Raw genomic sequence first — 20,420 nt, 5'->3', positions numbered from 1 at the left:
CTTAATCTGCATCATTGTTGAAGCATGGGTCACAATTATTAGTGGATGATAAAATTAATTTAGCATACCATAACTAGTTTTTATAACAAAATGCAATTAAATAGATTAAAAATTACCACAGTGCTTCATACATGTATTGTTTCATGAAGGCTTTTTTCTTCTTTCATGAATAAATATACAGATAGATAAAGATATAGTTGGAAATGAGATAGAACTCAAAACAGACAGACATACATATGTGAACAAATGCGTGAGTGTGTCTTTGTGTACTAGCTCATGATGTAAAAATTATTTCTTACTGGGTGTTGTAGTCAGAGAAATTTGAAAGTAAATACTGTTGTCTACAGGAATAATTTTAGGCACAAAACTGGCAGATAGAATTTAAACAACCTTGTAATTTCCAATTGACTTCAAAGTGATTCAGTTATATTTTTCTCACAGAATTTTTGGCCTTTAAAATTAATTCACTTTATTTGAACAAACATGCACTTAACCCCAGGCCAAATGGTCATCATTTCAATCAATGGCAAAAAAAGGAACCATTTATGTATTTTTTAAAGTTACTTTGAATAAGCAAAGGTGAAAAGCATATAAATAATGGAATCTAAAACTAGTGTTTCCTTATATTTCTTCTATAAAAATTCTACTTTAATTATAAACAGCACCCAGGACTTGGAGAAACTAGATAAATAATAAAACTAGGCTTTCCACTAAAAGTGCAGGTCTCTACTGAGACACACTCGCTAGAAGTGAAATACCTTATTTAGGACAGAGACCCCCTCATCTGTGTGAAACGAGTCAATCACTCCTTGTTAGAGAATAGTGACAAAAACTTATAAAACCATCATCAAAAGGCAGTCTTTTTGAGTAAAGTAGAAAAACCTGAGTTTTCTATAATAGTTCAGCAACTAATTTTTTTTTTTTTTTTTTTTTTGGCTGGTACGCGGGCCTCTCACTGTTGTGGCCTTTCCCATTGCGGAGCACAGGCTCCAGACGCACAGGCTCAGCAGCCATGGCTCACGGGCCCAGCCGCTCCGCGGCATGTGGGATCTTCCCGGACCAGGGCACGAACCCATGTCCCCTGCATCGGCAGGCGGACTCTCAACCACTGCACCACCAGGGAAGCCCAGCAGCAACTAATTTTTAAGGACTTTGCACACTGATCAGGGAGGAAAGGAATAGATAGAAGAGTGTGCTGTCATATTTCTTTCCTCTGATTCTTTGGTACAAGTTTTGTGAAGGACGGGGAAAAAGGAGTCTTCATATTTTCTTTTACATAAAATGCTCTATTTCAATTAGATTTAGGAATGGGAATAGGGGTGGTATACGTTTGACAGCTACTGAATCAACATTCTCTTTACCCAGAGCACAAACAGAGACAGCATCTCCCCCATGCTTTTTGGCTGAAATTGCCTAAAAAGTGCTAATTAATGATAGTCTTTATATGTAAGGAGGACTAAATTGAGACCACTATCTAGAGGGCCATCCTTAAGTCACTGAATAACTTTGAGACACTGCTATCCTAGGAGATATTAATATTACTACAATCTTTAAATCTATGAATTCAAGCCAGTGATTCTGAAATGAAAGAGTACCTATTTTATGAAGCTTGCAGGGCCATCTTTTCCTACTTTATTAATTTAACGCTGAAATCAAAAGAGAGTATGTTATTTGCTTCAAAACCCAATAACATGTTCATGCCTGATCTGCAGCATTTCATATTTACAGCTCATCTTTCAGTTGGAGGACTTCCTTTTTCTCACAGGTTTCCTTGTCATTTTATAACCAGCTTACTGGACCATGGAGTCAAGACCCCTGGATTTACATTGTATTCTATTCCTGTATGACTTGCTGAGTGCCTATATCTCTACTGGATATTGAGAAGTAATGACTTGAGACCAGAGGTCAGCTGAGAAAGAATTCTAAATATCTTGGAGGTCAAGTTTTCTACAAATATAAACTGTACATGTAATTAAATCATGCCTACCTTTGGCTAACAATATGTATAAATCAAACACAAAGTTAAAAGAGAAGATCCCCCCAACCCCGAAAAAACTAACTGGTAACACACTAAAAGCTCAGACTTCCAAATATTTTGGTTGCTAAAATTTTCATTTTGTTGCTACACATCTCTTCCTAACTGTGCCACTTCGAAATATGTTTAGTAAGTCCTTAGACATTTTTAACCTTAATGATACGGGTGGGCAAATACTATAAAAACAGTGCCAATAAAGCATAAAAGCAAAGTCCATGTCACTTCACACAAAGACATTTACATTTCTAGCTGTTGACCTTACTGCCAATTTTTCTGATACATAATTCAATTTAATTTTCCAATCTGTTGAAAACATTCTCTGGTTGCTGAGTGACTTCATGAGCTGTATTTATGACCCTGGCCTTAAGTTTTTTCAAATGATGTGGCTTTGATATGTAAACAGCAGATTTTTTGCAAAGTCTCATAAAAAATAAAATGAGGACAGGTCAACCAAATGAGTTCCCAAAGGATTTAAAAAATCCTCTTCTCTATCAGATAAAACCAAGATGAACAGCTTTCTCAAAAAAGGCCTTTGACAAAAGGTTGTCAGCTGTGTAACTTTGTGACTTTTTCATCAAACTAAAGAAGGAGCAAGACACCAAATTAGAGGCCTTTCTGTTGCAGAAGAATAACACATTTTGCAAAACACACAGGGGCTTCTATTGAAAACATGTTTCTAAGAATTGGCTCAGGAGAGCTACCTGAGACACAAAATGAACCCGAACTTTCTGAGTTATGGCATAATCTGCTAGAGGAAAAAGAAAAATAACTACACTGTGTAAATAACGAATGTGACAAGTCTCGTTTTCAAACAATACAAACCTCTTAATGCCAATTCTTTGTGTAAGGATATTTCCTGACTCCCACCTTCAAGGCAAGGGGCTAGTGGTGCAGACAGGGGCAGAGAATCACACCTCATTTCCCTTTGCTGGCACTCTAATGCTCCCATTCACACGTGGCAGGGCATTCGTTCCGATGGATTTAGCCTAGTTTCGATCAAAGCTTCCTCTACTTCATTTAACAGATTTGCTCAGATGGAAGGTCTCAAAGGAGAAATAATGTTAGTAAATGGGGGATTTCTGAACATATGAATATGTAGGTCATTGGATTTTTAAATAAATTAGAGAATAGTTTATCTATTAAGGAAGATTTATTGTACATATTTCATGAAACCATTCTTATTATAGGTCAGTGGACATACCCTAACCATTCCTGGGCAATATTAAGCCTTGTAAAATAGTCACAAACCTTTTCATATAGTCATAAGCCTCTGATTGATTTTTTTTTAAGTCCATAAAGTGACAGGGGCAAAAGAATGCTTTAGGTTAGGATTCATAATTAAACTGTCAAAATGCCAAGATGTAAACACAGTAAATAGCCAAGCAACTTATTTCATGTCCATAGGACTGATAAGTGAAAGTGTGCCAACACTAAAATAAATTTGGGATAGAAGGAAAAATGAATATGCAAAAAAATAAAACCTGACAGAGCACTGGTCCTATTACTTCTTGAAATTATCAGCCTAACAGACCCATTTGCATCATTGACAGAGCACTGGCGATTCGGCAGGGCTGAGAAGCAAAGCTACTCTGAAACTCACATAAATCACATAATTCATCTTTGAGACTCAGTAAGGATGGCTTTAAGTCAAGTTTGAAAGATCTCATAGGGCCTCATAGCCAATGTCTGTTTCTGTCTTATTCCTTCTCTCTCTCTCCCCCATCCTTCTAACCAAAACCCCCCCCACATTCAATATCCACAAGTAAATCTCGCTAATATCAATATCATCCCACTGAATTCAGGGGACTCAGTTTAAAATAACAATAGTGATAATATTTTCAAGAGAAAGTAGTACAGTAAAAAATTCTATACAATTCTATATTATTTCCTTAACAACATCTTGCTCATGATTTATGAATACTGATAATATTTTCAAAACAAAGTAGTACAATAAAAACCTCTACACTATTCCCATAATAACATCTTGCCTTAGATTTGTGAAGGTAGTAGGTATAAAATTGAAGATAACTTTTATTCAAACTACTATCCCATGGCATATCCAAAGGCCAATTAGACTAGCAATGACCCTGATCTATAATCTGGGATAAAAAGCACATCCTGAGATAAAGATTTCTGTGCAAGTGATTTATTCAGGAAGTGCTTCTGAGGGAAACTGGTGAAGGAGTGGGAGAAGCAGGTCAGAGAAGGGAGGAGATCCAAACAAAGTCCCAGCCTCAGCCTGATCCTGCAGAGAGCTCTGGAGGGGAAGTCACACTTCAGTGCTGTCCCTACGATGGAGGCAAGGAGCTGGGTTTTCACCCTCCTGCACCTATCAGACATTGGTTAAGCATTTCCAGCTCTCTGAAGAACCTAGGGGCAGGACAGGAATAAAGACACAGACGTAGAGAATGGTCTTGAGGACACGGGAAGGGGGAAGGGTAAGCTGGGACGAAGTGAGAGAGTGGCATGGACATATATACACTACCAAATGTAAAACAGATAGCTAGTGGGAAGCAGCCGCATAGCACAGGGAGATCAGCTCGGTGCTTTGTGACCACCTAGAGGGGTGGGAGAGGGAGGGTGGGAGGGAGACGCAAGAGGAAGGAGATATGGCAACATATGTATATGTATAGTGGATTCACTCTGTTATACAGCTGAAACTAACACACCATTGTAAAGAAACCATACTCCAATAAAGATATTAACTATATATATATGGAACTTGAAAGAAAAAATAATAATACAGGATACAAGAATATCTGAGATTCATGAAAGAACCTGATAAAATTGATTAAATCCAGTTTATTCTGAAAAAAAAAAAGACAAATGCACCCCAATGTTCATTGCAGCACTATTTACAATAGCCAGGTCATGGAAGCAACCTAAATGCCCATGGACAGACAAATGGATAAAGAAGATATGGTACAGCAATCAGAGAAGAAAAAGAAATAAAAGGAATCCAAATCGGAAAAGAAGAAGTAAAGCTGTCACTGTTTGCAGATGACATGATACTATACACAGATATACCTAAAGATGCTACCAGAAAACTACTAGAGCTAATCAATGAATTTCGTAAAGTAGCAGGATACAAAATTAATGCACAGAAATCTCTTGCATTCCTATACACTAATGATGAAAAATCTGAAAGTGAAATTAAGAAAACACTCCCACTTACCATTGCAACAAAAAGAATAAAATCTCTAGGAATAAACCTACCTAAGGATACAAAAGATCTGTATGCAGAAAATTATAAGACATTTATGAAAAGAATTAAAGATGATACAAATAGATGGAGAGACACACCATGTTCTTGGATTGGACGAATCAACATTGTGAAAATGACTCTACTACACAAAGCAATCTACAGATTCAATGCAATCCCTATCAAACTACCACTGGCATTTTTCACAGAACTAGAACAAAAAATTTCACAATTTGTATGGAAACACAGAAGACCCCGAATAACCAAAGCAATCTTGAGAAAGAAAAACGGAGCTGGAGGAATCAGGCTCCCTCACTTCAGACTATACTACAAAGCTACAGTAATCAAGACAGTATGGTACTGGCACAAAAACAGACATATAGATCAATAGAACAGGATAGAAAGCCCAGAGATAAACCCACACACATATGGTCACCTTATCTTTGATGAAGGAGGCAAGAATATACAATGGAGAAAAGACACCCTCTTCAATAAGTGGTGCTGGGAAAAGTGGACAGCTACATGTAAAAGAATGAAATTAGAACACTCCCTAACACCATACACAAACATAAACTCACAGTGGATTAAAGATCTAAATGTAAGGCCAGACATCATCAAACTCTTAGAGGAAAACATAGGCAGAACACCCTATGACATAAATCACAGCAAGATCCTTTTTGACCCACCTCCTAGAGAAATGGAAATAAAAACAAAAATAAACAAATGGGACCTAATGAGACTTCAAAGCTTTTGCACAGCAAAGGAAACCATAAACAAGACGAAAAGACAACCCTCAGAATGGGAGAAAATATTTGCAAATGAAGCAACTGACAAAGGATTAATCTCCAAAACATACAAGCAACTCATGCAGTTCAGTATCAGAAAAACAAACAACCCAATCCATAAATGGGCAGAAGACCTAAATAGACATTTCTCTAAAGAAGATATACAGATTGCCAACAAACACATGAAAGGATGTTCAACATCATTAATCATTAGAGAAATGCAAATCAAAACTACAATGAGATATCATCTCACATCGGTCAGAATGGCCATCATCAAAAACTCTACAAATAAATGCTGGAGAGGATGTGGAGAAAAGGGAACCCTCTTGCAATGTTGGTGGGAATGTAAATTGATACAGCCACTATGGAGGTTCCTTAAAAAACTACAAATAGAACTACCATACGACCCAGCAATCCCACTACTGGGCATATACCCTGAGAAAACCATAATTCAAAAAGAGTCATGTACCAAAATGTTCATTGCAGCTCTATCTACAATAGCCAGGACATGGAAGCAACCTAAGTGTCCATCAACAAATGAATGGATAAAGAAGATGTGGCATATATATACAATGGAATATTACTCAGCCATAAAAAGGAACAAAATGGGGTCATTTGTAGAGTCTCTAGGATGGACCTAGAGACTGTCATACAGAGTGAAGTAGAAAGAGAAAAACAAGTATCCTATATTAACGTATATATGTGGAATCTAGAAAAATGGTACAAATGATCCGGTTTGCAAGGCAGAAATAGAGACGCAGATGTAGAGAACAAACGTATGGACACCGAGGGGGGAAAGCAGTTCGGTGGGGGGGGGATGAATTGGGAGATTGGGATTGACATGTATACACTAATATGTATAAAATAGATAACTAATAAGAACCTGCTGTATAAAAAATTAAATTAAATTTGTAAAAAAGAAGTAAATCATGGGGTGGGACAGTGGGGGGGGGGTGCTGGGGGAGGCGTGAAGCATGGAAAAAAGGGCTGGCTTGTTATCTGCCTCAGCCTCCTCTGGTGTATCACATTACTTTGTGACCACAGGTAACAGAAATGCTTAGAAATGTGTCATAGGATTGCCTGAATATTAATGATCAGGTCAGAAAACATCACATTTATCTTACTCTTCTCATAGGGTCCCATTTGTCATGAAAGTCTTTAGAGACATGAAAAGTAGGGCTAACATTTTCTTTCAAAAGTCTAGCAAAGAAGTAAGCGATGGTGCTCCGAGTATATTTTATATAAGGTCATAAGGAAAAAATAGGCTTCTACCATGCTGATGGCTCAGATAGGATGTGATGCTCTGCTACTCCCTGCATCTAGAATTACATTAGTCTCATGCCCAAGCTGAAGATTCAACATCTTGGCATTACATGATCTCAAACGTGCTGTTTCCCTTGCCCAGAACATGTGACTTAATTTACATTCTTAGTTTCGACAGTATTAAGAAACCAATATAGAAATGTAAAAAATAATAATAAATAATAAAATCAGATTGGCAAAAGGTTGTCTATCTCTGACTCTGGCAGAAGTCATGACCTTGCCATGAAGTATGGGTAGGGGATCATTTTATCAAACAAATATATTTTATGTTTTTAAAAGACACACGGATTAAGATTAAAATGTATTAAAAAGCAAGTTCTTGGAAATATAGCTCCATTCCCTTAATTATGTTACTTTACAACACCAAATGATATAGTGGCAACGGATCAGACACACAAAGTAATTAATAGTTTTTCTTTGAAGAACTGTTATTTTCAAATGCTATTTATTATGAATTTGAGCTTTTCATCTGGAAGTCTTAAACATGAAAAACTAGACTTTTTTTTTTTACAATTCTAGATTCATTTATGAATATTGTGCATGTGATTTTTGTTCTACACACACGCACACACACACACACACACACACACACACAGAGAGGAACTAATTGCTAGATTTGTTCTTGGTCTAATCATCAAAAACAAATCCAGGAGCACAAACTATAGGGTGACAAATCAAATTGCTTTTTATTGAGTTTGATAATAAATGAATAATAGTTATCACGAACTATTTCTGAAAAATATTCAGTAAACTGAGGATATGCTACAACTCAGTAAAACAACTGAGTTGTTACAAGACTAATATTGGCCTTAGGTGTCCATCTAAAATCTGATTTTGTTTGCTTTAAGAAAAAAATGTTGAGATTCTTTTCTATCCAAAGATTAACAAGTTATGTTATTATCTATAAAGTTAATTCTTATTTGTTTATTATAGCTGACAAATCATTTTACCACTCATGTGATAAAAAAAAAAAAGCCTACCATTTGGAAAATCCACAGTTGGTTTCGTGGGGCATAGTACACCACATTTTCCATTTAACAACGCTGCTGGTGAAACCCAGCTGTCCAACCTTGCTGTTAGTGACTACAGTATATACAGCAGAAACAATCTGTCTGTTGACCTCCAGCTTAAGTTCAAACTATGTCATTCTGTCAATACCATCTACCTTGATTAGGTTGGGCTTTATACACAACAGGTTATGATCCCAGAGGGATGAAAAGCTTTCCCAAATTAAAAGCAGAAATTTAAAAGGAAATACTCATACATTCCTATGCAGTTTCCATTTGATATCCTCAAGACTTGCCCATGAACTCAAGCTCACGTTGATTGAATGTGAATGTTTCTTTCTGGGTGTAGCCATCTTACAAATTTAATGGCAGGAGGAAAATAATAAAATGCGTTCCATGCTTCAATTAGACCTTTTATAACTTGGCACTTGAAAGATGGCAATGCCGAAGAAAAATCATTAATCCCCAAAAATAGGCAAGAAGAGTTGGGCAGGAGAAGACAGACCTCCAGGAGTCTAGGGCCTTGGCACAGCATTTCCTCACACCAACACAGCCCGCCTTTTGTCTAGCCTCATCGTGAGCCTTCTTCTCTCATGCTTCATGCTATTTGGATGAAATGTATACTGTATTTGATTCTAAAATCCAAAGCAATACGACCATGCTCTCAATTTTATCCTTATCCAAAGGAGCGGTATAAATAACCAGCAATAAAATGTTGGCTAGCCTTGAAATGCCTATTCATGCACATGAATGATAGATGAAAGAACACACACATACACACACACTCACAGAACTGCAAGATACAGACTAAAAGACGCATCCTTCTACTTTGTGTTTTATAATTAAGTATGCAACAGACTTGCCCCAAAGGATCAGAGTTCTTCATAACCCCAGTTCAGATAACTGTGGACACACAAATGCAGCCCTAGTACTTTGAGTGACAAGAGAATAGTGGTAGAGTGATGTTTGGAACATGTGCAGCCCTCTGTGAACCTCCGAACTCATTTTCAAATGATGTATTGACTCTGTGAATAACAGAATGTATAAGTTAGCTAGGAGTCAAGGGAGCTAGAGATTTCACCCCTCTTGGTCTCCTGCCATACCTAAGCTGTCAGCACCAAACCTCAAACAATCCCACTGCGTTTCTCCCCTGCTCCGACTCCTGCAGTTCCAGCGTGGCTGAAGACTGTTACCAAACCACAGTGGTTGGTTCCATCACTAGTTCATGCTGTTTGACTTCAGCTGAGGCCCCAAACTACCTCACAAATTCTTCTATCTCAAATTGACTCCCTCTCACATCCAAACTGTCAACCCATTTCTGGTCTCCCTTTCAACACCAAATTTTGGAAAGAGTAATTTGCAGCCACTGCTTCTGTATCCTCAAGAGTTAATCCATCCTGAACTCCTAAATTCTCTCTCCTGCCTTCACCACTCAAATGAAATTATATTCTAAAGTTTGCCAAAGATCTCTCCCAACCAATCGCCAAATCTCATGGCACCGTTTCAAGCTTCCCCTTCCCAGACTTAGTTTTCCAGACACAGACAAGTCTCCTTCTGGAAACTCTTTACCCAGGTCCTCTATACTTTTATCAGCATCTCCCTTTTCTTCCACCTCCACCTGCCCCCACCTCTCTGGGCATTTCTCTGTCTCTTTTTCTAGTGTTAGTAGTGCCAGCGGCCTCTCCCCTCCTTCCCCTGTCTCTTTAAATCCCAGGCTCTGTGAATAAACTTCTGTGAATAAACTTTCTCTAACCCTGACAACTCTTCTTAGCACTAAACTGTTATTTTCAATGACTGCTGCACATCTTCACTTAAGAAGTCTGCTAGCACTTCAAAGTCAAAATAGCCCAATCCAAAATAATCACTTTAACCTTACTCCAACCATCTCTTTCAATGCCCTCCTTGATTCTCTAAATAATTTCACTATATTCTTAGTCACCAGGCTCAAACCTTGGTGTTACCTTCACTCCAGGCAGTTGCACTGTCAACTTTACTCTCACAATGCTTTTTGACTGTACCGTCTACTCCATCGCCGTCAGTCTTGTTCAAAACTTCTATACATTTCAGCTGGACGCTTAAGGCGGCTTCCTAAATGATATTCCTAACCCTCTTGCGATCATTAAGGGGAAGAAAGTCTTCCTAAGATCCAATTCTGATCACTGGATTATAGCATATTCCTACATAAAACCTTCAGTGTTTCCAGTGCTTATTAAATAGAATTCAAAGTTCTTAGCATGGCCCCAAGACCTTTTCAGATCTGTTCCCTCCACCTTTAGTTTTATTATCTAGCTTTGCTATCAACTACCAACTAATCCCGCCTTTTGCTTAATCAACACTTTTCTTGTGCATTTTTTTTTTTAGCCTAAAATACCCTTCTTCTCCGTGTTTTTCTGTTAAATTTTATTTACCCTTCAAGGTCTAACTGCCCAGCAACCTTATACTCAAATCAGTTGTTCACATATGTGCTCACCCATGGTCTTTTTCACCTTTGCATCTGCACAGAGCTTGGCTTCCTGCCTTGCATTTAGTAGGGTGGCTAACTTAAACCGACCATCCTCCTGAAGACTTACCACACTCGCTCTACTGACTGTTAATGACTCCTCATGAACAGCCCCTGTAATCGCTGCGCACATTATCCTGCATTATTCACCTTACTTCACATATTACTCGAATTATCTGGGTACATTTTTTTTTTTTCACTACCAGGTTGGTTAGCTCCTTAAGATTAGGCACTTTTCCTTTTCTGTTACTCATACAGTTGGTCCTCTGTATCTGCGGATGTGAAACCCACAGATACGAAGGACCAACTGTACTGCACCATTTTATATAAGGGACTTGAGCACCTGTGGAGTTTGGTATTCGTGGGGGGTTCCTGGAACCAATCCCGTGCAGATACCAGAGGGACAACAGTATAAGAGCTAGATTACTAGTTCTCAAAGTGGGACCCAGACCAGCAGTATCAGCATCACCTGGGACCTTGTTAGACATGCAAACTTCTGGGTCCCACCCTAGACCTGGTGAATCAGAAACTCTGGGAAGAGGCCCAGCAATCTGTGTTTTAACTGCCTTAAAACAGTGTGATTCTGATGCACACTCACGTTTAGCACTGGCGGGAACGAACTTAATTATAAGCAGCCCTCTATAAAATAAGATATAAATAAATAAACTGTTTACTGTCTTATCATTTAATATTATTTTGGCATATAATTCCCTCAAAACATTAAAAATATGAGTAATCTATCCATTTTTACTTCATCAATATCTTAAATCTAACTTGTACATTTTGAAGGGTTTATTAAAAAATTATAGAAATGATGACATATAGTGATATTCTTTCTATAAAGTTCAAAGACAAGGTAAATAATAGATTGTTTGGGCATGAACAGTTCTAGAACTAGTTTTTTTAAAAAACAAGGAATGATAAGCACAAAATTCAAGATCAGGGTTACGTCTGGGGAAAAGCAAATGAAAAAAAGGGAGGAGAGGAGGAACACACAAAGAGACCCAGGTCATTGGTAACATTTCAGGTCCTGAGTTGGGTGGTGGGTTCACAGACATTCGTTACATTACTGAAATTGATTAATTAATATGGCCAAGTATGGATCAATGGTGATAGTATTTCATGAACTAAGGATTATTAATTAATCTAATTCTACATGCTCTGAGATCCATAAAAAAATTTTAAAGAGATAAGAAAGAACTAATACTTGCCACAATCTGTCCTTAGTATTATTCTGAATCACCAATTATGACGTTCATTGCTAACGGTACCTGTGTGCGATTGAATGCCACTCTTGCAAAGACAGCTTGGGACACACTGGCCCTCTTCAGCTCATCTCTGACTTGCTGGTAGATATCTGGAGATACTTCCACAGAAGAGTTGGTTGGCTCCGGCTTAACTGCTCTGGGAATGGGTGGATGGTTCAGAAACTGCTGGTTGATGGCTTGAGGATGCTGGTGAGCCAGGAGCCGGCTAACGGCAATCTGTTGGTTTATCAGATGGGCCATGGCGATTTGTTGCCTGACAAGTTGTGGACTGAGCTGGGGAGAAAGAAGACCAGGGCTCATGATGGGCTGTAACGCGGGCACTTGGTTTCGGATTGGAGTACTGTGGTGGATTTGGCTATGTGGAGACTGTTCGCTGGTTTTCCCCAGGGATGCCAGCTGGTTCATATTTGGTAAATGCATTGGACGCTGGCCCAGAACACAATAGTCTGAAAGGTTTTCTCGTTCCACTCTTTCCACTGTTAAAAGATAAAAATGATAATTCATCATTATCGACATTGGCATAATTTGTTTCTGATACACGTAGTATTAAATTATATTTTTGGTATATTAATGACGTAGACGTTTTTCATACAAAGCTGGAAGCCCCAGAGTAAAAGTGAGTTATCCTTTCCTGGAAAATGTTACAATAATAGATTTTTCCATAGGTTATGGTATGAAAGTAAAAATATTTGCCACTTCAATTTTCTTTAATTCCTAAAACTAGGCATTTTATTAAATAGGCAAGACAGAAACCACTAACCATTACAAATTCTAAATCCTCTCATATTCCCAAGCTGTATCATCTCCCTCTGTGACAAAAGCACCAGCTGTTTTCATCTTCTGTAGTTTGTGGTTAATGGTGTAGTTCATGGTTATCAGGAAATGACAAGGACAACGTCTCCTGTCAAAGTAACTGCTACCTTCCAATAAAAATCTCACATAAATACTATTTTACAGCTATGGAAATATTTATACAAAATGTCTGTCACATAGTATATCCTTTCATCTCCTCACCTGCTATCTTTTTTATAGGAATATTTCTTTAAGAAATGGATATTTTAATGATTGTGATCTGCACTAGGATAAGAAAAAAGTCTCACAAAATTAATAACATCGCCTTGATTTGCCATTAAATAAAATTCTCCCTTTCTCCAGGTTATCTATCTTTTATGTTTTGTTGAACTTTAGTAAAGATTTAAGGAATAACCTTGAAAGGGAGAAAAAAAGAAAGTATCATATATGTTCATACATGAGGCAGATTCTTTTCTTCCCTCAAGAATATGCCTCAGGAAAGAGTCACATCAGAGTCAAATCCTTACCTAAAACTTTGTATTACATTATTATGTAAAGCAAAGGTTTGTTTGGGGAAAACACATTAGGCTGAAACAACCTCTATCCTTACTAGCTTTAAATGCTTATGGATGTAATCTAACAAAATCTGTGTTTTAAAGTAAAAATTCCTCATAGATTTAGTAATTTTTTCCTACAGCTGAAAGTGTTTGATATGATAATGCAAAAGCGTATTAATATAATGTTAAAGAACACTACTTGGAGTGGTTACATGCTGGAGAGCAGAAAAGTATTCACCTATAAGACAAATTTTTAAAATAACTGCCCCCCTTATATGCAAATAGCGCTTGTAAATTGGTATATGGTTTACAGCGACAGAATCATATTTGATCAAAAAAGTGCTGAGTCTCAAAAAATTTAGGAAATTATGTGTGCTGGAAAACTAGTTGAGATGACTCAAAGTGATGACAAAGTCACTAGAACCAAACCACATGCAAAAAATCTGAATAAAATCAACCAATGAACTATAAAGCCAAGGAAAGTGATATTTCTAAATTAATATTTTATGTAATATGTGATTTTCAAGTACATATGTGGAAGTAAATAAATACATTAACCATATGTAAATAGATATCTGATCATTTTATCTATATTTCTAAAGGTTTTATATATTTAAAACTTCTCATTGGTAATATAGATAAACATCCACATCTTGGGAGCACCTTATATTCAGACATATACAGTATTTCTTCCTGCTTTTTAAAAAAACTGAGTGATTGCTTAACTTTCCTATGAACCCCTAAATAAGTCAAAAGTTTACCTCAAACTTCTTTAGGAGTTCAATTTCCAACCTAATCCTTTCAATGTAATTCATATAGTTTGTATTCAACTTTCCTTCATAAGGTTCAAGGTGAACAAATTATTTTAATCTTATTCTCTAAAGGCAAACTTTTTTTATTCATTGTATTAATTAAACCTTAAGGTATACAATCTGGAAAACCAAACCAAGCAAATGGTTAAGAGCCTTCAAACAAGGTAATCGAACACAGTTTTCATAGAACAGAAGTTACTATTGTAAGTTCCTTATTGAAAGAAGTAAAGAGACCACGGACTGCTTCCAGAGTAAAGTCATACTTTATAGGCAGAAATATTTGCCCTCAGGTAGACATTTGATTTGCTTTTGTTTGTTTGTTTGCTTTTTAATTCAGCCAAAATAAAGGCAAATTCAAGTAGCAAAAATTATGTTTTCGGGTACTTAAGAAGCAGACGGTTTATCCATTTCTTTTTCTACTTAAAAAGCATAGAAACACCCTCTTAATGCATACATTCTTTGATCAAAAGCCAATTTTCCAAAATGTCAGTATTTTCATCTTTCAATGACTTAATTACATTTGAGTTACTTTCTTAAGATACATCTAAATCCCATCATTAATAAAAAAACAAATGTCAGAGCTCCATGAAACCTCTATGAAATTGGTGCCGTAAGAATCAGAATAACGTCAGTCCACAGTCCTTTAAGATTATACATAATAATTCTCCTTTTCCTTATGAGTTCCCAGAGCATTAGAGTCTCATATAGTTAAGAACAGTAACTATGGAAGCATCCTTAGAGACATGTGGTAACACCATGAAGTATTAACTGATTAGTAAGCCATAATGAAGGCATTGCAAATGCAAATGTCTACACATGCAGGTAGAGCACAACAGCCAGAGAAGCCAGCAGCAGAGATACTAGGAGGAGAGAGAGAAACCCTGCCCACTCCAAACAAAGCAGCCACCAACTTGATTCAGCCAGTTGTCTTTCTCATAGTGTCATTTCTTTTTTTTTTTTTTACATCTTTATTGGAGTATAATTGCTTTACAATGGTGTGTTAGTTTCTGCTTTATAACAAAGTGAATCAGCTATACATATACATATGTTCCCATATCTCTTCCCTCTTGCGTCTCCCTCCCTCCCACCCTCCCTATCCCACCCCTCCAGGCTGTCACAAAGCACTGAGCTGATATTCCTGTGCTATGCGGCTGCTTCCCACTAGCTATCTACCTTACGTTTGGTAGTGTATATATGTCCATGCCACTCTCTCACTTTGTCACAGCTTACCCTTCCCGCTCCCCGTATCCTCAAGTCCATTCTCTAGTAGGTCTGTGTTTTTATTCCTGTCTTACCCCTTGGCTCTTCATGACATTTTTTTTTCTTAAATTCTATATATATGTGTTAGCATACGGTATTTGTCTTTCTCTTTCTGACTTACTTCACTCTGTATGACAGACTCTAGGTCTATCCACCTCATTACAAATAGCTCAATTTCCTTTCTTTTTATGGCTGAGTAATATTCCATTGCATATATGTGCCACATCTTCTTCAGATTTTTTTTCAAAAAAATGAAAAATCTGGATTTTTACATGATAGCTCCTAAATTTAGGTATTGGCAAATAATTCTATTTTCAAAACACAATAAAAGCCAAACAAAACATTTCTGAAAACTAGATCCTGCCCATCCATGGGCTACCAGTGTCAAAATTTTGTCTACGAGACTAAAGACACCCACTATGTTGTTAAAGAAAAAAATATTCAACAACACTTGTTAAAGATGTTAAGGCAGACCTTATCCAGGACCATCGCAATAGGTACAGGGACCACAGCAATGGGATTTTACAGTGGGGAGAGAGATTGGGCGCAACTCCAAATACAGCATGGGCAAGTGGGAATTTATAGCCAAGGAGCAGGGTGGAGGTCAGGGGATGGAAAATTACTAAAAGGAAACATCAGGAGTAAGTGGGATTCTGGCTAAACCAACCTAACAGGATTCTTTGCTAAAGACAGGCTAGGGTGATCAGACATCACCTGGGGGATGGTGGAGGATGAGGAACCTGATGAGAATGAGATATCCAGGGTGATCAGATACAAGGCTGGGGGTTTCTGGTTAAACTGACTTAGCAGGGTTCTTGTAAAACTGGATTTTACAAGGAAGTGCACAGATGGGCCTAGGAGAAGGTTCAGGAGGCTGTCTAAAGTTTGGTCAAGCAAAGAATCTTTGTCAATGTTCTCCAGTCCCTGACAGCTCTATCAATAAAAGTCAAGTTCTTTACTTCCAAGAATAAAGAAAAAACAAACAAACAAACCAATCATCCCAACTTTAAGAATGCCTAAACATCAAATGCTCACCAACAGGCTGCATCTCTTCTGACCAAGGTTCATGGTTTCAGGAACAGTTTGCACAGATCTTGCCAAATCTGAAAAACTTTTTTCTTTTTTTTCTGCCGCCACTCTTATACAGATAATATCAGAATAATATTTTAACCTCTTATGTCACAGCAGATGAAATACAAATGCTTACAAAAAAGTCAGAGGAGCATCAACAATGTACCAGACTCAGTCTGAAAGCTGAGCCTGGGCCTTCAGTATTTCTTTTCCCTTTTCTTTCTGGCCTTCCTGCCTTCCTTCCTTCCTTCCTTCCTTCCTTCCTTCCCTCCCTCCCTCCCTCCCTCCTTCCCTCTCTTCCTCCCTTTTTCTTTCTTTCTTGTTAAATTTGTTGAAAGTAACCACAATGACTGAAATGTAGACCTAACAGCAGTGCCTGATTTTGTGTTTTGCTTTTTCATTCTGATAGAAAACATCATGTTAAGTCTACTTTAAACTAAACCAAGACCAAAGGTAACTCCCTGGCTCTGAGGGCCCATCTTATCTCTGCAATACTCAGCCATGGATCAGAAATCCTTAAAAACCTGAAGGATAAAAGGCAGCACTGCCTCTCATGACGAGCACAATGTTCACATTCACAACAGAAAATATTCTCAATAAAGCCAAAATGCTTACTTATTAAAGAGACATTAAAAACACAACTGCTTCCAGGACTTTACATCAGAGCTGCAATTTAATTCACAGTGAATTTGATTCTACGGTTGGCAAAGTCCTAAAGGGCAATCTGTGAGGTGGGAAGTGCCTGGGAAGGAATGATTACCCCAGCTTCAAGTACAAGTCCCCAAACAGAGTGTGGCTTGAGGCTGTTGAGGCAAGTGGGGCTGAAATATTTCTACCTTGGGTAGCTGAGCAGCTCTCTGTAGCTATTTTAACCTCTGGAGGAGGGTCCCAGTCCTGGGGCCTTGCCGGTGCATAACTAGGATCTGGAGTCTGCTCAGGTTTCTGAGAAACTCACAGTTCCAGTAGGACCTTGCCAATTCCTTTGAGCTTTCTGGGATTGAGTGAAAATTGCACAGACTAGGAAACAATTATGTAACCACCCTCTGAGCTTCTGGAGTTCTATATAACTCCAAAGTAGGAGAGGCCTTTGTAGCCCTGTAGTAGAATCCCATGGGCTCCTGAAGCCTTCCCAAGCTCAGAGAGTTGATGTTCTAACCAAGAGCACCCTATGAACATTAGCTATTCAATGTCCAAGACCGCTGGCTATGGCAGGTTGCTCATAGACAAGAAAGTGACACTCCTCCCCAGGGATTTATCCACATTACAAGGAAAAGATATTTGGTTAAAAAATCTCATTTTATTTCATGCGATTTTAAGTACATTTTGAAGTCAAGTACTTATTTTAATAATCACAAATCCCTGATATATACATATGTATCTTAGGTGGTTGCAAGAACATTCTAAATACTCAAGAAAATACATGTCTATATATAAATCTTGTCTTATATTCCTCTTTGGCTCTTAATTTTTTATTATCATTTCTTTATGGCAATTTTGGGTAAATATGTTTTCAGCTGTTGGGAAAGATGTATGTTATAATAGTTAAAAGCAGAGATTTCTAAGCCAGACTGCCAGGGTTTAAATCTCAGCTCTACCATTTGGTAGATGTGTGACCTCAGGTAGGTTACTTAACTTCCCTGTGCCTTAGTTTCCTTGCATATTTAATGTGGGTTAAAACTTATGCCTACCATGAAGGATTACTGTGTGATTAAATGAGAATATATATCAACACTTAGAACAGTATCTGGCACTATGCAGTTTACCATTACTATTACATTCACCTTGCCTGTGTGTGTCTGTGTCTGTGACTGTGTGTGTACTGGCATAGATGGATGGACGTAAATTGTACATTTCAGTTTTGCGCTAGGTCAGAGATATTCAAAATATAGTCCCTTGAACCATCAACATCCATATTGCCTGGAAGACTCTTAGAAATACAAATTCAGGATCTCTTAGAGTTCTTATGTATACCAAATTTCCAATGATTCTTATGTACACTAAAGTTTGAGAATCAATGTCTATATCATTTTTGCTTTTACTTATTGTCTTTTGAGATTATACAAAATACAGCTGCCAGGTGATTTTTATGTATGCTAAAGTTTGAGAATCGCTGTTCTATACTGTCTTTGCTTTTATGTTGTTGTTGTCTTTTGAGATTATACCAGACATTTATAACTGTCATATTCCATTTTTTCTCTAAAACCTAGTGACATAAAGGATTCAATCTGACTGAACGTTCACTATCCTATAAATGTATCTAAACATTTTAAATTTTCTTCTCTATGATATATTTTTAGTTTTTGTTGATGATTAGTTTAGTTTTTGTTATACTGAAGAAGCATTGACTGGACCTGATACTAGAAAACTGCATTCAAATCTACATTCTAACTCTTACTAGCTGTGGGGTCTCTGAGCAAATTGGAGATTCTCTGGATCTCAGTTTTGCCATAGGGAAAATATTATTATCTTAGAATTGTAAGAGTAAATTTTAGATGATCAGTGTCTAAGTGAAAGATCTTTATTAAAGGGCTACTGTAAATTTCACAAAATATCTATATAATTATGATTAACAGATTAGGCTTGACATTTCAAAATTTCCTGATTAGGACATTCTGACCAATGTCTGCTGTTTCCCAAAGGTCATCTAAAGAATTGCAACCTTTCCTTTGGTTTAAGTAACTATGCCATGTTACATCATGTTACTTTTTAAAACAAATCCCTACAGTTTAGAAGAATTCGTTGTCAATTTAGAATCACATGCTTCATGGCATATGCAGGAATATGTTGGATTCAGCTTCTCCAAATGAGGCTTAATAGTTCATATCCTGACCTTCAAATTAGGAGACAGCAGAATAGATGGGAAATAAAATGACAATCTCACAACTCTTGAAATTAAATTTACAGGAATGCTACATAAATATGGCTTTAAGTTTCAAAATTTATTATAAATAAAAAATGGAAAGAAAACTTAAGGAATAAAACATGCTTCAAATGTATACGTGTTACATTTACATTAACCAAAAGAAAGAAGGAGAGTGTCCTACAGTTTTTTTAATTGAAGCATAGTTGATTTACAATATTGTGTTGGTTTCATGTGTATAGCAAAGTGATTCAGTTATACATATATATGTATATATCTATATTTTTTTTGAATCTTTTCCATTATAGTTTATTACAACAGTATTTTAAAAAAGCAAATGTTTAATGGATTGCTTTTATTTTCCAGGGAATGAGTAGGTATCAAAAAGGTCCAAACTAAAAGAAATACACACACACACACACACACACACACACACACACACACACACACACACTAGTTTTTCTTCTTCAGTTTAGTGTTTCTCTGTTAGATTTCATTATTTTTATTACATCTATATTTGCTATACATGCTATATAAAGTAAACCCAGTAAAATTTCAATACTCCAAATATACTCCAATGACTTTATGCCCCGAAGTATACTTTCTGAAGAGGATTTATGAGCAAAAGGTAAAGCATCTGATATGTAGAGATGTCTGTCAATCAAAGCAAGACAGCATAGGATAGGTGGAAAGAAGAGCAAACTGGGATTTTTAAACCTGAGTTCTAACTAGCTGGGTGATCTTGGGATTACCTGTAAAATGAGAAAGATTACCTGTAAACTGGTTTTAAAGCAACCTTCCAGCATCTTGATAGCATCTTAAAGAGTACTGCTGCTCGGATTTTCAAAACAATTCCCTTTCTCAGAATAATTGCTTCTGTTTTTTGACTCTTCGGCAAAAATTCAAGACTTTCCCAAGATATCTCTCTTTGTGAAACTCCCCAATGCA

The 20,420-nt window shown here is 37.1% G+C and overlaps 1 protein-coding gene across 1 annotated transcript in view; it reads right to left on the bottom strand.

Annotated features, from left to right (window-relative positions):
• The window catches only part of SATB2 (SATB homeobox 2), a 187,840-nt gene that overhangs the window by 66,431 nt on the left and 100,989 nt on the right, over nt 1-20,420 (bottom strand). The window contains exon 7 of the mRNA XM_060152381.1: nt 12,124-12,596. Coding sequence (XP_060008364.1) covers nt 12,124-12,596 — 473 coding nt within the window. The remainder of the gene's footprint in view (nt 1-12,123; nt 12,597-20,420) is intronic.

This window comes from Lagenorhynchus albirostris, chromosome 6 (assembly GCF_949774975.1).
Source record: "Lagenorhynchus albirostris chromosome 6, mLagAlb1.1, whole genome shotgun sequence".
Taxonomy (NCBI): Eukaryota; Metazoa; Chordata; class Mammalia; order Artiodactyla; family Delphinidae; genus Lagenorhynchus; species Lagenorhynchus albirostris.
Note: the sequence above shows the minus strand (reverse complement) of the source record. Positions and strands in the feature narration are given on the sequence as shown.